General features: G+C 38.3%; 2 protein-coding genes across 2 annotated transcripts; one reads left to right on the forward strand and one right to left on the reverse strand.

Annotated features, from left to right (window-relative positions):
- Positions 1-399: 399 nt before the first annotated feature.
- Positions 400-8,723, forward strand: mat2aa (methionine adenosyltransferase II, alpha a). Its single transcript, XM_051411909.1, has 9 exons — positions 400-750; positions 2,357-2,434; positions 3,244-3,366; positions 4,319-4,431; positions 4,558-4,701; positions 5,120-5,338; positions 5,483-5,665; positions 6,189-6,322; positions 6,436-8,723. Exons 1-9 carry the CDS (start codon positions 657-659, stop codon positions 6,536-6,538), a joined length of 1,191 nt encoding a protein of 396 aa, XP_051267869.1. The 5' UTR covers positions 400-656; the 3' UTR covers positions 6,539-8,723.
- Positions 8,724-9,162: 439 nt separating this feature from the next.
- On the reverse strand, positions 9,163-14,607 carry LOC127370151 (prosaposin). Its single transcript, XM_051411922.1, has 10 exons — positions 14,442-14,607; positions 14,285-14,343; positions 12,932-13,006; positions 11,020-11,142; positions 10,797-10,910; positions 10,602-10,682; positions 10,236-10,419; positions 9,874-9,932; positions 9,723-9,788; positions 9,163-9,640 (listed from the first exon to the last, which is right to left on the reverse strand). The coding sequence occupies exons 1-9, from the start codon at positions 14,491-14,493 to the stop codon at positions 9,732-9,734; spliced, it is 804 nt and encodes a 267-aa protein (XP_051267882.1). The 5' UTR covers positions 14,494-14,607; the 3' UTR covers positions 9,163-9,640; positions 9,723-9,731.
- Positions 14,608-22,912: the final 8,305 nt, after the last annotated feature.

Raw genomic sequence — 22,912 nt, forward strand, 5'->3', positions numbered from 1 at the left:
CCTATCGCTAATGGCTGATTCTGTTCTTTGCCTACGTAAAACCCTTAGGCCTGTGTTTGCTGCCTGGCTAAGTGAAAAAGTACTTCATACTTTCACTGTTTCATGTCTGTCAAGAATCTTAAATTATGTGAACCATTTAATTTATATCCCAGAGGGGAATATTTAAGGCCTTAACCTGTGATGATGAGTCCCAGATTGGTTTTTATAAGGGTTCATACACACAGATGAAGGTTGACAACCACTTTCTTTGTATAAACCACTTCTATAGCAGCTGTTGAGATGAAGTTTATCTAACATTTAACCCAATGATTTATCCTCAGGGACGTTATTTGATCTTAAATTGAGCACGCCCCCGTCTGCGCCACGTGGTCTGTGCTCTTCAACAACATTGGCTGCAGAGAAATTACTTTTCCGGTCGGAAGAAGTTGTCTAGCCTCATAAATACAGCCGTCCGAGCATCCCTCCACACTTCACCCGGTGGGCCGAAACCTGAAGCAGCGAGGTCACTTCAGTGTGTGAGCAGGAGACCGAGCTAAAGCCTGTAAAATAACCCTGTAAAGTAACCCTGTCCCGGCCTCTACAACTCTATAAGCAGGTGTCGGTTATCCGAACAGCTTACATTAGCCTGTCAGCTAACAGTGTGTTCAAGAGGCAAGATGAACGGCCATCTGAACGGTTTCCATAACAACTCGCTCATTGATGAAGACTGCTTCCTCTTCACCTCGGAGTCAGTCGGAGAGGGTCACCCCGGTAAGTTGTAACGTGTGACTGTCTGTCTGTGATTAATTAGCCCGATAGCATCGTGTTAGCCTCTGAAACAAGGTCATGTGGTCTGTGACTGTGAGCTCGGCGTGTTGTTGTTGTCTCTGTAGCTTTAACACGATTACAAAACCGACTCCGTGAAACACAAATGTCCTTGCTACATGTAGTTCAGACAACCCACATCCTCTGAAACATAACAGCGGACTGTTTAAAGGCTGCTTAATAAAGTTTATGGTGTTAAACGACCCGGTGGCTAGCTGCTACAGCTAACATTACGCTAGTTAGGACTGTTGTTGTCTGTCAATCATCTGTGGCTCCACATGGTTGAATGAATACGTTTACAGAGTGAGGTGGGGTGTTTTATTACACAACAACTTATAGTACAACTACTATAAAACGGCTAACGCGTAAGGTATATATATATATATATATTTTTTATTTAATGTGTTTATTTAATTTAATTTAAGTCGGACAGGACAGCTAGCTACTGTTTGGTGTTACATCATTACAGAAACTGCTTGACTGCTGCAGGAGCATCTGGTTTGTTATTACCTGGTCAAAATGTCCTGATTCCTCCATAGACTGTGTGTACAACTATATGAGATTGTTTTAATGTTTTACTGTATACATTATATATATTATATTAACTATAAGTGAGGGACACTTCTAAGTCTCCAAAATGGCCATAAAAAATGAAAATAGTAATGCATGGTAATTGTATTAGACTGCATCAGTTCTGAGCAATATGTACCTTATAGTAAGCTGCTTACATCTGTAATACTTAGACGTTTTAACTGCAGAACTGTTCAGCTGTTTGTTGTACATTTCGCTGCAGTTGTCGGTCTTCATTGGGGGCAGTGGGGGAAGCTCCATTACAACAGATAATAGGCTTACCAGCAGTCCTAAATATAGGTACTGCAGGGGCTGCTGCTCTACTGCGGGTGTAGTCACATCCACATACTTTATAGTTGCAGGACACTAGAAGCACCTACATACTTCTCTACTAATGTGTTTCTTGACACTTTACATTATGAACATCCAAACAGCTTAGGCCGTCCTTGCAGTGCTTTTGAAGGGAATAACTGCAGTATATTTCAGAGAGGGATGTAGATACTACTACTACTACTACTACGCTGTTGAACTAAGAGACAAAGTCTGAAGTTATCACAGTTATCAGGTTGATATCCTCTTTATTTGTACATCATTAATCATTGGCCCTGTAGGTGCCCATGAGGTGAAAAAACCTGTTTGGTTTTGTGTTTTAGTTTCAGTCGAACTGCAGAAGGTGCCAGAAAAGTTTAAAAGAATGTCCAAATGTAGATAAAAACGTACGTCTTGCTCTCATGTTTAATCTAACAAGCGTTTTAACACCACCACATTGTCTTTGTGAAAAGAGTGAAACAGTGGTTTTAGCACTATAATCTGTGTTTTAAAACACCTGTAATTAAAAACACTTTAATAAGCATGGGCATCCACCCAATATGTGACTAGGATCTCTCTATGTTCTCTCTGATATAAACAAAACTGAAGCATTGCTATTTAGTGTTTTATGTGTATGGAGTGCTGAATATACTGTTACTGTTTTACTCCACAGATAAGATTTGTGACCAAATCAGTGATGCTGTGTTGGATGCACACCTCACACAAGACCCTGATGCCAAAGTAGCATGTGGTAGGTCATTTACAGAGTATTAATTCACCCAGTCATGTTGCTTATTTTTATTTTTTATTTTTTCCTTCCTCTATTGAGGAATGTTTTCTGATGTATCTTTTAAAATAGCCCTGTTTCAACCACATTTTACCAGGATCCAAAGAGCCCCTGGAACTAAACTCGGGGCCTAAATCAGGAACTCTTTACTCATTTTTATAGTATTCTCTGGTTTCATGAAGTGACGATGAGGTACTTAACTGAATATACCTGAGATGCAGGTGGTGATGGCTAAAAGCGTTCAGGTTTTAGGTTGCTTGTAATCACAGTTCTTCAGTGGACTGGATGTTTAAATAGCACATACAGCATTTGCTGTTTGTCTTATTTAACAGAGAATACATGTTTGTCAAACTAGTTTCACTTGAGTAATTAAGTGAAGGTAATTATTTTTATTAGGTTTCACTATGACGTAGAATTATTGGCACACACTTTCACAAAAAAAAGGGCCATCTGCCGCAGATTAATTTGCATCATATCATCCAAAATGGGGATGGGGCTTACGGTTCACGTCCTACATTAAGGCCTAAAGTTTTATATGGTTGCTTTAGATGTTGATAATAAAGCTGCAATAAATAGTCAATTAGTAGATTGAAAATGAATTACCTACTACTCTGATAATTGATTTTAAGTTTAAGTCATTGTCAGGACGCCCTGGTAGCTCACCTGGTGGAGTTGGTGCCCCATGTACCAAGGGCTGATTCTCTCTTTCACCTCCTTATTCTAATTGTTGTTGTTACTCTCATCCATCACACTGCATGTCATTGTGTCCTCAGAGACTGTTGCTAAGACGGGGATGATCCTGCTGGCGGGAGAGATCACCTCTAGGGCCCACGTTGACTACCAGAAGGTTGTCAGGGACACGGTCAAACACATAGGCTATGATGACTCCTCCAAAGGTACAGTGGTGAAAGTTTGTAACTGAGTTTACTTCTGTTTGAGCTTCATGCAGTTAAAGCCCCTGTCTTGGAAACAAACGTATTATTCAGTAATTATTAAGATTTACTCTCAGGATTGTATCAAATCATCAGTTCTGTAGACTGTGAAGAGTCTTACCAGAGTAGTGGTAGCAGTATCAGATTGTCTAGTGAGAATTATATTGTATAGTGAGCTCAAAATATCTCTCAAAGCTTTGTAAAAAAAAAAAAAAAAAAAAAAAGTAATTATTGATAATTGATAGGCAATAAACCAAAAGCTGTCATTATGCATCTGAAAGGGGGGAAAGGTACCTTTTTAGAAGACTTTAAGGAGTGAGTATTGACATGCGTAGTGTCTGAAATAGTTTTTTGTTTAAGTGAATTATATCTTTCTTACTGTCTTAAGTAGCTGAACCAGTTAGGCTACCTGCTCAGGAGGCACTGAAAGTTGTGTACCTTTCCCAGGTGAAGTCCTGTCTCTCCAGGCTGAATCAGATGGATTCCTGGAAAAATGCAGCAATGCGTTTTACCTGTTAGCTTCTTGCATAATAAAGAAGCCGCTTTGGCTGAATGAGAAAACGTCTTTAACTCTTTACCTCCAGTCGAGTGGATAGTTTTACTTCTACCTGTTTAGGGCTCGATATCAGTAAACACTTTTTTAAACGTATTTGCCAAAATAATCCAGTACCTAGTAATGTACTGGGGTCTAGGGGAAAGAAACTCACTTTAAGCATACTGGTGTTGTCTTTTCTTTTTTTTAAACAAATAACAAACCTACACTGTTTCACCATTGTGAATGAGACATGAGATGAGATGAGACAGATTACATATCAGAGTTCATAAATTTAAAGTACATATCTGAAAAAGGCTCAAGTACCACGGTGAGGATTGAAATGTGAAACATTTACTGAGGATTAGTTGTTTTGTTCTGCAGGCTTTGACTATAAGACCTGCAATGTTCTGGTGGCTTTGGAGCAGCAGTCCCCTGACATTGCTCAGGGTGTTCACCTGGATCGGAAAGAGGAGGACGTAGGAGCCGGTGACCAGGTCGGATGGTTCATACATTTATGTTTATTTGATCCACAGCTGGGTAACTGGAGCCAGAAATGTGATTTGTAACAGAGTTTGTGATGTTATTCTGACCTCTATTCATGCTGTGTGCTGTCCTCACAGGGTCTGATGTTTGGATATGCCACTGATGAGACTGAGGAGTGTATGCCCCTCACTATTGTCCTGGCTCACAAGCTCAATGCCAAGATGGCTGAGTTACGTCGAAATGGCACACTTCCGTGGCTCCGACCTGATTCCAAAACTCAGGTTAGACGAGAAAACGCTGCTTCCACTTCCACACAGTCCATCTGCATTACTCAGAAAATAAACCACTTTTTTTGTTTAGTTCCTGGAATACTTGATTGTGTTTGCTTAACAAATATGATTTTCTTTTTTATTTTACTATTGATGAGAGCTGCATCAACAAGCACATTGTCAGAGCCCAGAGTGACATCTTTTGTCCAACCTAAAGGCCACAACTCAAAATCTATAAACTTACAATGTTATAAACCAGAGAAAAACAGCAAATCCTTACATTTGAGAAGTGATCGCTTTAGGAAAAACTACATATCATTTGTTTGTTCTACAAGCTGTTTTGTATGTATTTGTATGGCTCTGACTTCCTGGAGATAAAAACTAATTTTAAAGAACATCCAGTAAACTCTTTTTAAAATTTTTCCCTCAGGTGACCGTTCAGTACAAACAGGACCGAGGTGCCATGGTGCCATTGCGTGTCCACACCGTTGTGGTCTCTGTGCAGCACGATGAGTGTATAGGTCTGGACGAAATGTGCCATTGTCTGAAGGAGCAGGTGGTGAAAGCTGTGGTTCCCAGTGGGTACCTCGATGATGAAACCATATACCACCTGCAGCCCAGTGGCCGCTTTGTCATTGGAGGACCGCAGGTGAGACAAGAATGTCTTTTAAAATCTGCACCTCTTTAGTTATTCTGCACAGTAACTAAATTACTAAAATTAGTCAAAATGAATAAAATCATGAAAAATGTCTGGTCATAAATGTACATAAACCTCCTGTGTTTATCCCCACAGGGTGACGCTGGTCTGACTGGGCGTAAGATCATTGTCGATACTTACGGGGGCTGGGGTGCCCATGGAGGTGGAGCTTTTTCTGGGAAGGACTACACAAAGGTAGATCGCTCTGCTGCGTACGCTGCCCGCTGGGTGGCCAAATCTCTGGTGAAAGCTGGGCTCTGCAAGCGTGTGATGGTCCAGGTTAGTGTACAAGACTCCAAAATCTATCAAGGTGCCAAGGACCGAGGTCACCGGTCAGCTTGAACAGTCACACACACACCGTCCTGTTTGTCAAATACTTCTGGTATTGTGGTTTGTGAAGTTTTTGTGGATGTTTTCTTATTTGTATTTTTTTTTCAGACCTCACCATCCATGTGGAAATGTATCAGGTTGCCACTATACTAATCCTTTTTTATTTATTTATTTATTTTAATATACATAAACACAACTTGAATGATTGAAAGATATGGAATGATACATTTTACAGTTGGAGAAATAAACTCAGTGCTCTTACAGTGTGTGGACAAACTCGTGTACGTAATGGAGATCTTTGGATTTACTGTACTAACATTTTCCTGTTTGTTTTTTTTAGCCCAGATGCAAATTAATAACTACAAATTCTAAACTTGTTCAATATTGAGAAAAATATGTCTCGACACTGTATATGCTGTGTTAAAATGTCTCTCCTGTCCTTAATGTGTGCATAATCTGTGACAACTTTTAGGTATCCTATGCTATTGGAGTTGCCCATCCACTCTCTGTCTCCATCTTCCACTATGGGACCTCCCAGAAGAGCGAGAAGGAGCTGCTGGAAATTGTGAAGAAGAATTTTGACCTCCGTCCGGGAGTTATTGTGAGGTATCCTGTGGTGTCTAATTTCAGATTTGGACACAAACATGCACTTATGTCCCCATTATACATATTTTACACATACTAAAGGTTTCTTTAAAATAATTTTATTTCTGCCTCAGGGATCTTGACCTGAAGAAGCCCATCTACCAGCGCACAGCAGCTTATGGTCACTTCGGTCGTGACGACTTTACATGGGAGGTGCCCAAGAAGCTGAAATACTGAAACCCCTCCTCTAATCTAAGGTGTCCCACAGATAAATGTGTGTTTGTCTACATCCCTCCTTCCTCCCTCTTCCTCCTCACAGGCATAGCCATGTCACCGCAGCCTCTGCTACATGAGAAGACGTCCTTTCCCCACCTTTTTAGCACTGTACACATCTCCAAGAGAAAATAGTATTACCGATGCCAAGATATTAAATTGAACAGACATGTTGCTGTGTTCAGTCTTGCCAGCTTTTCTTCATCTTTGTTTTGCTGGCTAACTTCCATTTTTGTTTTTGTCTGATTAATGGTCATCTAGTTTCCTGACATTGCTAATCAAGAGTGTCTCCATAAATCTGTATTAGTGACATTATGTATTTAAACCATATTTATAGCATATTTCCAGAAGGGACATGTGGGTATTTACCAGTAATGATTGTGTTTTGTAAGAAATAACTAGTATTCCTCAGCTTTTAAATTCAGAATCTCACTGCAGGTTAAAATGTGATCAGTTGGCCTCATCCGTTACTTTCTCTTTAATGTAATTTCCCATTTCGCCTAACTATGTTGGGTCAGTGTTGATTCGCTTGACAAAAACATCAACTCTGTTCCCCTAACTCTTCTCTAACCCTCTATTTTTTTTTTAAATTTGGATGGCACAAATGGGGTAAAACACTTGTTGTGTGCTTGACCCTTCAGTATCTTCTCATTCTTTTGTCTGCTGTCCCTTCAGGCCATATTTTCTGATGTTTTACAGAGAAGTCAGAAGCTGCTAATGTCATTGTGGTTATGTTGGGCTGCATCTTGAAATCACTCCTTTTTTGTAATTTATTTTATTTTTTTTGGTTTAAATGTCATGTGATTGTTCCAAATGATGATGAATGTGTCAATGTGCTACTGACCAAGATGAAGGCAAAGGTAAAGCACTCCTCCTTCCTGAGACTGACTCTGGGTGTAGCTACAGAGAAACCCTGGCTCAGTCGCCTCCAGGTAGGAGCTGCCTTTATCCAATGGCAACACCATACTTGAAATAATTTATAGAATGGCATTTGACTATCGTGGGGCCTAACAGTTGGACCAGCAAGAAATGATGTGTGCCACATGTTTTGGGGGGTTGTTTGTATCTAAAAGTGTTTCACTTGCTTGCACATGATTTGGGTCCTTTAGTCTCACCTGCACATGATGTGAAAGGTGGACTGATGTGAAAGAAGACAAAGAGCAGAGCCACAGACCAAGAATGAGAGCTTAGTGAATGTAGGACATGGTATTACTGCTCTTGTCTTTTCAGCAGTGTTAGTTTTGTACAAATTAGAATGTGGAATCATATGTTACTTAATTCTTGTGGATTTTTGAGTCTTTCACTGGAGTTGGGCAGCACAATGGTTCTGGGCCAGAGACCCTGGTCAAATGACAAGTCCAAGACTTTGTGAATACACTGTATATGCCTTTTGAATGCTTCCCCAGTTGCCCTTCTCCTTCTCTGACTTTACTCCTGGATGTGTATCCTCCCAATACAGTTGCAGAGTTAAGGCTAAGCCAGCGGTAAGCCTAAGTGCGATTGGTATTTACATTAAAAACCACCGTAGTTGTTCCCTGCTCTGAGCTGAGTGCAGTTAGTGTGTCTAAAAATGTCTTCATTGTGTAGCTAGGTGGCACTGTGTCCCCATATATAATACTGTAATTAAGATTTTTATTCTATTCTGGTAACAGAGTCTTTAGTTTGGCTCATCTGGCACCACCTTGTGGATCCTTGGGTGTACTGCAGTGAAACCTCAGACAGGAGCCCTGGAGATTAGTCTCCATCATCCAGTGAAATGACTCAACCTCCCAAAGATTTTTTACCATGTGTTTGCGTCCTCTAGCTCATCCACAGACGAGACAAATGATTGGTTGGTGTTGTACAGAGAAACCAGCCTGTTTACATAGTCTCCTGTGGGGGAGTTGAACAGCATTTTTTTCCTGTTAGATCGGTTTTTAAATGATTGGAAGAGAGAGTCTGTTAGTGTAGTTGCTGAATGTGTAAAAGTGCCTTTCTGATTTTCTGCAATGCTCCTATCCGCTGACCCCAAATATCTGACTCCTTACCTATTGACCCTGCTCCACCAAGTTTCTAGTATCAAAATAATTCCCACTTCAATAAGTAATACTGATGATTTGTTGTTGAGTTTCTTTTTAAACCCTTCAAATAAACTGTACTCTTCCTCGTGCTTTTGGCTGTTTTATTTTCTATCATAAAAGAGATTTATCTGGTTACATGTTAAGGTCATACTGTAGATTTAATCCAACCTTACTTACATGTTATCTTTGATAATTAGTTTAACTGATTAATTGTATATGGAGGTTCTCATTACACACAATGACAAATTGTTGATCATAAAAAGGCTGAAACAAGTCAAATGTGGTATTTAGCATAAAGAGGATGTAAAGATTATTCCTCAGGAAGCAAGAATGGTATTAGTAAATACTGAAGTTCAGGGTTAGAAATCATTACCACTAAGATTGGAGCTTAAATATAACCAGGTTTGTGATTTGATTATTGAATAGAGAACTTCCTAAATGTAAAATAGTGTTGGCATGCTAATCTATGAAAAATGTCATGTACAGTACAGTACAGTGCTCCTTTAAAGGTAAAAGAAAAGTAAGATCTTGTGACGTTTCACAGCCCATAATATAGACACTTTATTTAATAACATTTATTCAGATAATTCTCCTGAGATCATTTGAATGTAAATGTAAGATTACAAGACGAAACTTCATTAAAGCAGATGAAACCTTTAAACTTTATATATAGAACAGAGCTGAGTACAAAATTTGAAAGAAAAAATTGATCAAGTATACATAATAATTCATCCTTTTATACTAATCATTAAATTTTCTGATCCTACAGTCGAGCTTTTGTATCTTTTCAACATTCCTTTGACTGCTGAAGTTCAGATAATCCTTTTGTCCATCTTTGTCAAGCTAAGCTCTGGTATGTACAATGCAAAATCACAAAATGCAGCAAGATATCAAATCAGTATCTGAAAGAAAGGCTATCAGGCAGAATGCCACAGGTGTCAAATAGAAAAATGTTTGCAGCTCTGGGTCATCTGTGGGGGCACCGAGGTTGACTCATAGTTGCACCCTGAAAAGAGACGTTTGGATATATTTTATATGCTGTTGTATGTTACATTTTTAATATAATTGTTTGAGGTTTTCACACCTACCTCAACATCTTAGATCGTGTTGTAGTTGAGAGGCTTCCAGGCAAATTTCTGACAGTAAAACACCGTCTGCAGGGAGAAGACAGGTCACATGTGCTCACTACTGAGCATTCATAAGCAAAACAAGTTTACAACTTGATAGCAGTTTACTTACTCCACATCTGAGGGCAGTCTTGATGTCTCTGCACCTGTAGGTTGTCAAAGTGCATGGGTCTGAAAGTGAAAAAAACAGGGACATTTGAATGATAATTGATTAGTTGATGGATGAGTAAACATTTGCTTGTTCCAGCTTCTAAAAGATGTGACCAGGTGTGATCTGTTTTATATAACTGTAAAGAGTTTTCTAACAGAGACAATTTTAACTAGTTAAACAGGCGCAACTAATAACAAATGTTGGCTGCATTTAATTTAGGTGTACCGGTTCAGGGGCCTTGTGGTTTACTACTGGGATGCCTACATGGAGCAAGGTCTGCATTGGGGTTGAACTAGTGGATGCTGAAGGTGAGGCAGACTGACCTACAAGAGGAGCCTCCTGCCCTTTACACAGGTGCATGAGAGCGCAGATGGCCTGAGGGGTGGCGTAGCTCAGGAGGGCGTCCAGCACCGTCTTGCTAAACTTGCCAACCACTGCCTCGCACTGATCGCGGTAAGTTGAGGGCAAAATGTGACAAATCTCCTCCAGCAGTTGAATCACAGCACCCTGCAGAAGAAATAAAGAGATAGAGAGGGGACTGTACAGCATGGCATCCACAAAGCAGACGGGGCTGTCTGGAGGAATTTAGGTGTCTACTTACGTGTGTGTCTGTGTGGGTGTGCAGGACAAAGAGATACTGTGTTTACTCGTGTGCACGTGTGTTCCTTCACTGCATGAGTGTCACTCACCTCAGTCCTTTCTTTTGGCAGCAAGTCCTCCAAAGTCTTGACAAGAAAAACGCAGAAGGAACACTGTGTTGTGGGCTGCAGCTGAGTGACAGACATAGAAGAAGAAGTAAAGCACAATGAGATCAAACTTGGGGCCTTAGAACATAGAAAATTATTCTTTTAAAATGTTTTAATCTAAGTTGTACTTTAACTCACATTTTCACCTGTCACAGACACCTGAAGGGCCTCCTTGACAAAATACCGGAGCATCTCATCCTGCTTGTCGCAGGTGCCACAGAGCCCAAGGATTTTGCAGACCTGCGCAGGTTTCTAGAGAGAAAGAGATGGGACAATACGTGTTGAGATTAGACCTGCCAGCAGCAGCAGAAACACACAGTTAATATTTCACTCATAATAGTTAAACTAAACTTAAACTTACGATAACAGTAGAAATTAAGTTGATGGCCACTGGGAGCATCTTCTCCACCTCTTCTTTGCAGACTTTGGCAGCTGGTCCAGGCAGGTGAGCACACAGGCTTTCAATGCCATCCATGATCTTTTTCTAAAAATAAAGTGCTGCATTAGGTGTGTGGTCTTTGAACTCAGGACAATAGGCCTGCTCTGGATAAGTTTGGGTATTGCCCACTATATAAATCTAAACACCAGTTAAAAAAGGAGAAAAAAAGAATATGATTATTTTAGGAGACGCATTATTCCTTCTGTTAAACACAATCAAAGTTTAGAAGATTGAGTGAACAGTTTTAAGTGCTGTCACTGAAACCAATGACATTATTTCCTGCCTCCAAGATCAAATGTGTTATGGCAGTGTTTTATAGATGGTTCACTGAGTCACCTAACTTTAAACATACTAGACATTTAGAGTTTACACAACATTAAACAGGTATAAAGACAGGAGGCAAACACTCTTAAATGCGTAACGGCAAAGCCAGTAGCCATCTGACTCCACAATACCACAGCACCCAGTACCTCCCACCTCCACTGATTAGGACTGTTTAACCTGCTATGCACAAATATTTTTGCACAAAACCTTGTAACAATTATACATCTTATATACATCAAAACTTGTATTCCTCCCACCGGGAATCAATAAAGGAACATCTTATTTTATCTTATCTTTATGGCTGGTTTTAGCTTTTACCTTTGTGGCAAAAACTTAAGCTACATAGAAAAGCCATACAGACATAAAAAGAAAACATGACTTATTAATTAAAATGTTAAATAATTAGACAGCTTATTGAAACTATTATTTTTAGCGCAACAGTTTGTTTCCATTAACTTTTATTTAATAACAGTCTATTTCCGTAATCAGTCCCCGACCCCTCGCCTTTCAGCCAATCACGTCCCTCCGAACACCCTAACCAACAGCGGCCAGTTAGCCTACTAGCTCCTAAGAAGCTAAAAATAATATACCTCAGTACAATGGAGGTGAATGGCATTGGGTTTGTGGTGTTCATAGCAAAATTACATTTTACATGCATAAACATCTGTGTGGACCTTTTTTACAGTTTGGTTTTAAACTTTAAAATATAGTTTTTTTAAGTGCTTTTTTCAAAGGTGATAATTCTTATTTTACATCAAACCATGAATATAGTTTGTACTACAATAATGGGATGTACTATCCATACTATATAATGGGTCTTGTGTTGTACACCTTTACAGTTTACAGAAGCACTATGTAAACAACTACTTACTTACTTAGTATATTAATTTAAAAAAATATATATATATACAGTATATATATATTATCACAGAAGTTAGAGGTTAGAGGTTAGAGGACCAGACTAGAGGTTAAGGTTAGTGGTGAAATGTCTCTCTATAAAGATGTGTGACTCAAAACAGTTGCTAGTAAAGAAATTAGTGTAGTAAAGTAGCCAATTTGTAACCAAGTGTTCTCTCTTTGGACTCCTACAGATCAGATTAAACTTGAAGGAAAGAGGATCTTAGATGTCAGGTGAGAACAGAAACTGCCAGTGCAATTTCATATCAACTTTATTTAGACATAGAAAAGAAGAAGTGGCTAAAAAGACTAAAAAGAAAAGGGACATGTGTGTGTATGTCACTGTGTGCACGACTGCTCACACATTTTTTGCATCTCTGAATGTGGCGAATGTGTTTGTTCTGATAAAAGACCAGGTGGATAATAAAAAGTGTTTTTTTTTAATGTAATGAAAACTATTCAACCACGGATCTTAGCAAGCACTTGAGATAGCAGAATGTGTATTTTAATCTTTACTTATGAATTTGGACATTCGCAGTATCAATAATAATATCAGTGAGCAAATATTAAACCTCTGGAATGTGTTTGCTGCTTAGTCGACTATTGTACTCACCTGGAGGTCTGCATTGGTAAGCATGTCAACAAGGAGTTCAAATATTTGGGTGCAGTCCTTGCAGATGTCCCCATTCTGAGTATAAAGTCAAAGTCAAACAATGAGATTTATTAACAGATTTAATCACATATACACACCAGGTGTTCTTAGTTGTTGCATGCATGAGATACTTTTGTGAACGATACTTCCATTAAAGAAAAAGCATGTTTCATGAGGAAGAAACACCTTTTTTTTATTGGGATTTTTGCAGGGATATACAACACTTCTAACAGTGAGAATTACAATTGCCTTTCATAATGCCCCATAGAAGAATAAAAAAACATGTATTTTCATAAAGAGGAAGAAACATGTTTGTGGTTGAAACTAAACATTCAACGTCAAAACAGCTGCGATATATTTTAAATCTTCTTGGAGTGGAAGTGTGTATTGTTGAAGAGACTTCCTGATTTTGAAGAAATGCAAATATGAGGTCTCTCTGTAAGAACTCAACACTTTTACACTTTCATTAATTACAATGGTGTTGTTGTATTATATTGTCCTGTAGCGCCATCCAAACCTCCAAAAATAGCAGTGGTGGAAAACTCTGTACATTTACTCGACTACACTTAAGTACAATTTTGAGGCACTTTTACTTTCCTTGAGTATTTTCCATTTTTTGCTACTCTATACTTCTACTAGTATTGTACTTTATACTCCACTACAGTTATTTGACAGGTATAGCTACGAAGAATAAACTAGTGCAGGTTTGCAACCTTATTGCTTGTGACCACTTCCTATAAAACCTCTTTCAAATGTCTGTGAGCTGTGATTTTTACTCTAAACTTCTGCCATTGTTAAACCACCTAACTGTATATAAAATAGTTCAACCTCTACCAGCTACAGCTATTAAATGCTAATTACAAATTGATGCATCAGTATTAACAGTCTAATAATGTCCTATATAATCATATATCAGTCACAGGGGTAGAACATTTACTTTTACTTGGATGATACTTCTGGATGGATTTTTACTTTTAATGTAGTATTTTCACAGAATACTCTGAAAACTTCCACCACCACCGCAAAATAAGGTGTTAAATGCATTATAACATACAATTTTAGCACACAATATGCTAAATGTTATCATAAAAGATATCCAGGAATTCTTTTGAGATCTCTGCATTTCTTTATAATTTAATGTATATGTTTCTTGAAAAAATACTTTGTTGTTTGGTAAGTTGTGTTTCAGTAAGTGATAAGTAATACGCACTTCATATTGTGAACCTGCACATCATAATCAAATGTGTGTGTTTTGTTATGTTCTGAATGAAAAGTATAATTTTGTTACAAGAAATCAAAAAATCATAAACTTACTGCACTCAGGGCGTCTGGGACATTTTGCAAACCATCAATATTAGAAGCCGAAGTCAGAGCTGCAGAAGGAAAATATTCACCATTAATAATCTTCACTGTATTAAATCTCATCACTTGACTTTTACTGTTTACTTATTATAATTAACCATAGTCTCACCACTGCCTTCAAGACAAATGAAGACAAGCAAGGCAATCTTGAGCAGGGCCATCCTCTGTTATTTTCAGGCTTTTAGTTATATGTCTTCCCTCCTGAGGTCTGTACAGGGAACTGTGAGTGCAGCTTATATGTGACAGGGCCCATTTGCCACATGCAGCCCCCACCAACCAGATTTGAGGGGGAACAAAACGACCTCATGCTCGTGTGATAAGAGGTCGTTTTATAGCATAGCGGAACTGTTTTTTTCTCTGTCCCTCAATAAGCTAATGTCAGTCAAGTTTCATATTCAGTTCCTCTCACCAAAGGGCAAGAACTTGACATGCTTAATTTAAAAGACTCAGATGTGTTTGTAAATGTACTATAATTATATTTACTGTGTGTAGTGTCTGCATTGTATCACATCACCTCATCCTATAGTTCACAGATTCTTCAACAGTTTCTCAAGACAGTCTAAGCAGCACAGCTCCACATTCGCTCTTCTAGGACTGTTTAAACTCTGACTCACTGTATGAACGTACAGTGTGCCCACACTGAAGCCAATGATTGTTTCACAACACAGACTAATTTCTAATCTATTTTTTGTCTGAGAGGTGAGACATGTGATTCCCCTTCTTCTAAACGGCCCTCTCAGAAATTGTATTGCATCAGCAAATAGTTTGTCAGTACCACCTTAAATCTCATAATTTCACATCTTCTGAACACACCTGTCACACTAAATCTAAAGTTTGTGCTTTCATAACTCTTCATTTCTGGTTGAAGGTTATTATTCTTGTAGTTTATGTAATAATGCCTGACGAGGTGTACATTATTAAGAATTAATGGGCGATGTGGAGGCCAGGTTGCCTCTGCAAAGTATATTAATTCCTGATTATGGACACCGAATTATACCGCTTATACCATGGTCACTTGTCAAAGAAAGAAGAATAAGATCATTATTTTACATTTTCAAGCATTTTTTCAATCCAAATCAAAAGCTTCACTGTCACCATCCTGTGGTGTTCAGAGGATGAGGCACTTTAGGACTAAGTTACACTCTTTAGTGAGATTTATTTATGATATATTCAAATTTCAGCATATTCATAAAGAACCATAAACAGACAGTTTCACTGGAAATACTTAGGAGGTGTCCTACAAACACAATACAGTTGATCACCCTACCGTCTTTTTTGGACATGTCTATATTACTCTGGCGACTCCTAGTGGTGGCTTCATATAAGACACTGTGACAGAGAGCAATGCATGCAACTAACTTCCTGTCCCATAGATCTGACCCGGGCGGAAAGCAACGTATAGTGTGCACCAGTGTTTATTGTGATAGTCTCGACCTATTAAAAAAAAAAGTTATTGATCGTTTTAATACTTTAACTTACATTGGTTGGGATTAGGGTTAGTGACAAAAGGGTTAGAATGCTAAGCCATCCAACTAGGGTGGTGAACATGGTAAACATTATACATGCAGGTTTGGTTTTGCTGTGTATCCATCCATATTCAGCATATAGATTCCATCCATCCTTTCTAAACCATTCATCCTACAGAGCAGCAGGAGGCCGGAGCCTGCCCGAGAAGTATGGTGTACCCCTGACATCATACTGCTCAGATAGATTCCCATATTTTTTTAAAAATATTTTGACAGGAAAGGGGGCAAGAGAGGTGATGATAAGCAGCAAAGGACCACAGGTCGAACTCAAACCCATTGCCGCTGCAGCAAGGACTCAGCCTTGGTACATGGGGCGCCAGCTCTACCAGGTGAGCTACAAGGGAACCGCAAATTCCCTTATGTTCAACCCTGATGTCCTTTTTCAGTTCCTTCACAAGCTTGTTCTGTGGTCTGGTGGGATTCTTGTCTGCCTTCCTGAACAAACCAAACCTTGCATGCCGACTCTTGTCAATTAGTTCTTTGTGCCCGTTCAGCCTGAGAAACTTCTTTTACTTTTCAAACAACCTCACCTCACTGTGATGTCTTTGCTCCACCTGTGGGTCCTGTTTTTCTTATATTATTTGTAGTGGCTCTAATGAAATGCTCAACACAAATGTCTCCTGTGGGCTTTGCTTGTTCTGTTTATTTTATTTATTTTTTAAACAATTTAGTAGTCAGTTTCTACCTTGAAGTTGCCAAGTGTCCCTGATAAATAGTTCATACTGAGAAGTCTGGTATGTTGTTAAACTTGGCTTTTAAATCCTTAAAACAAACACATTTAGGGGCCCTCCTGGAAGAGGATCTCCCCTCTGCCTACCAACGGGGACTCAGGGTGGCGAAGAATCACCCTAACTTGGAAGTTAACAGTTTTTTTTGTTTTTTTCCGTTAGCACATGTTGTCCAGATGTTCAGGTCTGTGCAATTTTAAGTTGTCTGGAGGTGAATGAATATAACACGGGATTGGATCATTTTAATGCCATATAATAATATAAAGCTAGTGTCAATTAATGTAAATTGGATGAATAATCCAGTTAAGAGGAGTAAGGTCCTGGCTAAATTGAAAAAAGAAAAGGCTCAAGTACTATTTTTACAAGAAACTCACCTGCCTCGACAAGAACATGAAAAGCTAAAACGCTTTGGTTTAAGGAATACATTTTACAGTTCCTACAAACCTAGCCAGAAGAGGGGAGTGGCTATCCTTATCACAAATGCAGTTCAATTTGAATGTCTTAAAGAAGTTAAGGACACTGAAGGGAGATTTGTATTAATTAAAGGGAAGTTAGAAAACAGAATGGTGACACTGGTCAATGTATACGCCCCCCCAGAGAGTACTAAATGTTTTTTCAAAACTCTGTTTGACACTATTGCTATAGAAACTGAAGGTATTTTGATATTGGTACCCAGATATTGGTGGGGGATAAACATTTGATAGGTGCTTTGAGGCATGCTATCAACCCAATACTAGCATTTACACTAGCGTTGTAGTAAGTAAATACAAACTTAAGAGGGATATGTGCACTCTGAGGTGGTTCGCGTACGATTCAAAGTTTAAGCCAGGGACGTATGATCCAGTATTCAAAGAATGGGCACAAAAAGGTATGACAGCAATATGTACAGTTGCGGCAGGTCGAGAATTTCTAAGCTTCCAAGATCTAAAGACAAAGTACGGCCTCGAAAACAAAGATTTCTATAGATACATGCAGTTAAGAGATTATTTCACAAAAGAGATGGGGGAGCAGGGGGGAATCAACACTCTATATAAAAGCAAAATGAAAAGCAGAACTAAAGATCCAAATACAAGAGGAGGAATGGTATCACATGTGCGAGACACAATGTACATCTACAAATTCCTTAATACGGAGGGAGTTCTGCTGGAAAAACCTAACTCACTTTTTTGTAACACCTAAAATAAAATCTAGGCAACTCGCTATACAACAAAACTGCTGGAGACTGTGTGGGAATGTGGAAGCAGACCCTGCACATATCTTCTGGAACTGTACAAAAATGAGGGCATACTGGCAAAATGTTAATTTTGTTGTAAAAAAATGTCTTGGGATATGAAATCCCAAATACTTGTCCAGTGATGTACCTTGGGAATATTGAGAAGGTTGTAATGAAAGAAGTTATTTTAATTTGTATCTTATTTGCTGTATTGTTTTGTCCATATGCATGTAAAAACATACAAAAAATGTAAGTTACAAAAAAAACCATTGCAAAAACATCGTACTGACTGCTCAACAATGTTCTGTGCTTGATGCTTGATGCACTGAATGTCCATGTTTACTACACTGTGTTTCATATCTGCTGCATAGAGCAGATTTAACTGATCCTGTATTAAGGTCATATAGCAGATTTTATTAGATTCTGTCTTTTTTTTCAATCTAGAGGCTCAATGATAAAATAGAGAAATGAAAATGAAAATGGTAAGACATGAAGGCAGAAGTAGGCGTCAGTAGAAAGAGACTGTTAAAATGATCACATCCTCAGAAGACTAGGAGACAACCAGTAATTCCTATTTTAGTTTTTACTAGTTTCAATGTGTGTTTTAAAGAATGACTTATTGATCAACAGCATTGGCATACCTACACACACTTTTACATGGAAAGTAATATGGAGGTTTTTTTTTATAAAGGAATTATATCACCTTATTTTATAATCACCTCAGTCCTACATCTGATGATAAAATCATGGTCTGAGAAGTTCACAGACTGATTTAGGCATAATTAAAGTGGCTGAAATCACAAAAATGTCCTGTATAGAATTAAAACTGCAAATTTATAACCATAGTAAAAATCTGACACAGAACAATTAAGCATTTTCCCACAATGCTCTGACAATTAATAGACAAAACAGTGAGTTAGTCAAAAAATAACTGAGATATTATGAGAATAGCTGCCTGCACACGTGACTGAACAAAAGGCAGCTGTGCTGACTCACCTACAGGCCTCCTACAATCTAAATATGAGCATAACAATACATCTGGTGCAGTGTAGGTCACAAGTTCATCCAGCACGGCCTTGCCGAACGTGTCAATTATGTATGTTCACTTTTTGGACAAAGGAGGGCAGGATTTGACATACCTTATCCAACACCTCAACCACAGCATCCTGGACAAAAGGAGGATGTAAAAAAGAGATTAACGTGAGCTTGCCTATCTTACACACAGTTGGCCATGCTGTCTGTATGCAGGACAAAGACAATACTGTGCTTGTTCATGTGCATGTGTGTGACTCACTATCACCTCGTATCTGTGGGAAGCTCACCACAGTGTGGGCATCCCCTCTCAGAAGAATAAGAAACAGACAGAGAGCAAAGACTGCAGAATGTCTTAACATTAAAGCAATAATCATGTTAAAGGCCAGTGGAAAATCTTCACCTCCTTAACAGATTTTAGAAATCTTCTGTGTCTGGCTAATTGTTTACTCTCTCTCTGTTGTATTTATGCTTCTCTTGCAAAAGAGATCTCAATAAGATTACCTACTTAAATTCATAATATACAAAATATATTATTGATGACAAACTAAAATGTTAAGTGTACTAGAATACAGGGAACAAAGGATAACCTAATGTGTTTATGAAAGTATAACAAATTAATTTATGTCATATGCCTTTTGTTGTTGCACCTGTATACTTTGCTTGGTATTTTTTTTATGAACACTATGCAAACACACTTGTATATCAATTTTGACTTAATAATATAGACTTACCCTGTATAAATAATATTATCAGTGAGCAAATAGTTATCCTAAGGAAGGCTTAGCCAACGGTTGTACTCACCTTGATGCCTGTATTGGAAAGCAGGTAAGCAAGGAGCTCAAATATTTGGCGGCAGTTCAGACAAACGTCCCCATTCTGAATATCCTATAAACTCATATAAAGAAACTAAATCAACTTAAACTGATTTAATCACTTCACAGATCGCCTGTGTATGTGTGTGTGTGCGTGTGTGTGTGTGTGTGTGTGTGTGTGTGTGTGTGTGTCATTCTAAGTTGTTGCATGTATGAAGCACATTTGTAAACAATATTTTCTTGTTATTTCTGTGGTGAAAAATCTGTTCAAAAATAAATAATCTATTACTCTAATTTGTGGCTGCATCAGTGTTACCAAAATCTAAACTGAAACATAAGAAACCAAACCGAACAGCAAATTATTATCTATTTATTATTTTATTATTTTTATTATTATTAGTGTCTCTGACACTTAAGGGACCAGTGTGCAGGAAGTGTAGGAAACATGAACGGCCCTACATAGAGCCAGTGCTTGGTTTGTCCGTTCTGGGCTACTGTAGAAACATGGCGGACTCTGTGGAAGACATACACTCCCTTTATATAAAGACGGTCATTCTAAAATAACAAAAACACAATAATTCTTATTTTCAGGTGATTACACACTAATGAAAACATACCTATGAATATTATATTCCATTTATTCCAATAAATGTTCCACACTGGACCTTTAACATTTATAATTAATTAATACGTTGCTGGTATGATTGAACGTGCCCACGTACAGTCTTTGTTTGTGCACATGAACCCTGGCCTAATCATAAGAAATGTGTTACCCTGACAACAAGTTTGTCACTCTCACTCAGTGACGTTATTGGTGGACCAAATCAGAGAAGTGCAGTAATTGTATTATCCCAACTTTATTCCAGAAAATATGTCATTTCTAGCTGGGACAACCTCATGTGTGGTCTTAACTGGAGGAAAATATTGAATCTTAATTTATTTATTTTCAATTTATTACCTCTAATTTTAAAGTATTTGATTGCTAATGAGGTGAAATAAGTGTCTTTCAGTGGTCTGTATTATTCCTTAAAATACTGGATGAAAAAATGGATAAAGGACATGATGACAACAAAAAATCTAGGCACCACAGCCTGCCTCTCCAGAGTTTGTAGCTGACTTATAATCTGTTTCCCTTTTACATTCTTTATGTACCTCTACATTCTTATGCCTGAAAAACTACTTTGGCATTTTACTGCCTCTCCCTCCTCATGATGTTTTTTCTCCACCTGTAGCTTATTTTTTCCAGTTATGGTACATTCCTTTATTCCATGTAATTTTCCATCTGTCATGAACAGAGCTCGCAATGTTACATGAAACTGGTCTGTCTGTTGTGTCATAGACCTGTTATGGCCTCCACAGAGGGGAGTTCTGACTATTTTATAAACATATCCAATGTGAAGGTGTCTCCAATTTCATTGTAAACAGGAAATGGTCTGCCTGCCTAGTCATTGTTTTTTAGTAGTAGTAGTAGTAATCATATCCTCAGTGTTTCTAAAATCCCTGAGGTCTCTGGTGCTGTCCTCCTTGTGGCCATATTTCTTTCTTGGTGGGGATTGGTGGGTAATTATGCTAATCAATTGATGAGGATAATGGGATTCATCATTATAAGAACGGAGGTGCGAACAATTCTGCAGTTTAGATGCTTTTGAATCTTTCTTAGGACCTTTCTCAAGAACAAATTTAAGGAAAACCTTAGGAAGACGTTGGTGATTGAGGTCTATTGTTACAGACAGTTATCTTAGGTAGGATCATTGATGTGTTGCCAGTAATTGCTAGAAAGCCTTGCTCGAAACCAAATGTCAGTGATGTCATGTTAATCTTGTTCGACTTGACTGAAAGTCATACAATAGAGGTTCATGAACTGGTCACAATTTCTAACTACGATAAAATTTTACCATCTTTATGCCCTTCTACTAAATTTATATAAACATTATGAATTGCTTAAATGTCCAGTATGTGACATGTAGGAGGCTCTAGGGGCAGACATTGAATATAATATTCATAAATGAATAAATAATAACCTAAATATAGGGTTTGTTGTGCTTTTGTTACCTTGAATTAGCCGTTTATATCTACAGATGTCGCATGTTGCCTTCCATGGAGTCCCCCATGTTGAACCACCATGTTGTAACAGTGGCCCAGAAGGGACAAACCAAACACTCTAAATAGCTTGGAAGTGGAGGGTGAAGCTATATGCCACTAAATCCACACTGGACCTTTAAATGGAAGCCTAAATAAATACATTCAAACATTAGCATTGTAAAAAATGCCAAATGCCACATGTTAAATATCAGCATGTTAACATTTGTATTACGCTGTTAACTGCAGGCATGATGAGATGCTAAGCTTGTATTGTGTAAGTGGCACAAAGCCTGACAACAGAGCCTACAGCTACATAGGTTGAGTTAGAGATGTCCTAGAGATGTACAGAGTATGCATTGCTGCTTTCTCTGGCGCCACACTCAGTCTAAACTCTCTATTTGTATTTCATCCTTCTCTCAGGAACAAAACAGCCTGTTGCAGCCTATTTTTATTTATGAATTATGATATACAAATTAGTTTTCTAAGTATGTTTCCTAATATTGTCTGAAACAGAAAACACTAAAGTCTGGCTTCCTATTGTCATGCAGAGTCTTCTCATGTCCACTGTGTATTGTGTCAACCCGACAGTTTGACATTTGTGGTTCTCCCTCATAGTCCCAGAGCCATTTCCAGGAGGAATGAATGAGTACCTTCCATAGGCTTTCCTGTGTGCTGTCACATGCTGTTATTGCATTGAACTTATTGGATTACTTATTGTGCAGTAAAAAATACAGGTGCCCCAGATTGACTGAATATACGTGTGTGCTTAATGGCTGCCTAATTACCATTTATCTTAACTTGAAAGATTTCCCAAACATCTCTCTTGGTTTATCTTTATGACTAGTAGTTTATTGTAGAGCAGTTGTGTTATTCCAGTAATCCAAAACTCTGCAGCAGGTGTCAGATTAGTGTGCCTATCTGGAATTGTATATTATACAGTAATATAAACCAGCTTAAGGTGAAACACGACATTGATCTTTATATTGCTACTTAGATTTTGGTTATTTGAGCACATTTACAACATAGAGTTGTACTTCCTGTTGAGCACATAGTAAGGTAAGTGACCTGTAACAGAGTTTGAGGGGAAGTAAAAAACGCTTGAAGAGGTGCTGAAAGAGACTAACAATAGAGAGTTTTTGCACTGTGCTTTTGTGCTGCAGTGATCCAAGTATCTGGCGTCACAA

The sequence above is a fragment of the Dicentrarchus labrax genome, unplaced genomic scaffold, assembly GCF_905237075.1.
Source record: "Dicentrarchus labrax unplaced genomic scaffold, dlabrax2021, whole genome shotgun sequence".
NCBI classification, from domain to species: domain Eukaryota; kingdom Metazoa; phylum Chordata; class Actinopteri; family Moronidae; genus Dicentrarchus; species Dicentrarchus labrax.

Excerpts from the sequence above, each read along its gene's own strand:
- mat2aa (XM_051411909.1), top strand. The coding sequence starts at position 657 with ATGAACGGCCATCTGAACGGTTTCCATAACAACTCGCTCATTGATGAA. Across the intron at positions 5,666-6,188 it reads GCAAGCGTGTGATGGTCCAG|GTATCCTATGCTATTGGAGT; the intron begins GTTAGTGTACAA and ends GACAACTTTTAG. Across the intron at positions 6,323-6,435 it reads CGTCCGGGAGTTATTGTGAG|GGATCTTGACCTGAAGAAGC; the intron begins GTATCCTGTGGT and ends TTTCTGCCTCAG.
- LOC127370151 (XM_051411922.1), bottom strand. The coding sequence starts at position 14,493 with ATGGCCCTGCTCAAGATTGCCTTGCTTGTCTTCATTTGTCTTGAAGGC. Across the intron at positions 13,007-14,284 it reads TCCCAGACGCCCTGAGTGCA|AATGGGGACATCTGCAAGGA; the intron begins GTAAGTTTATGA and ends CTTTATACTCAG. Across the intron at positions 9,933-10,235 it reads GCAGGAGGCTCCTCTTGTAG|ACCCATGCACTTTGACAACC; the intron begins GTCAGTCTGCCT and ends TTTCACTTTCAG.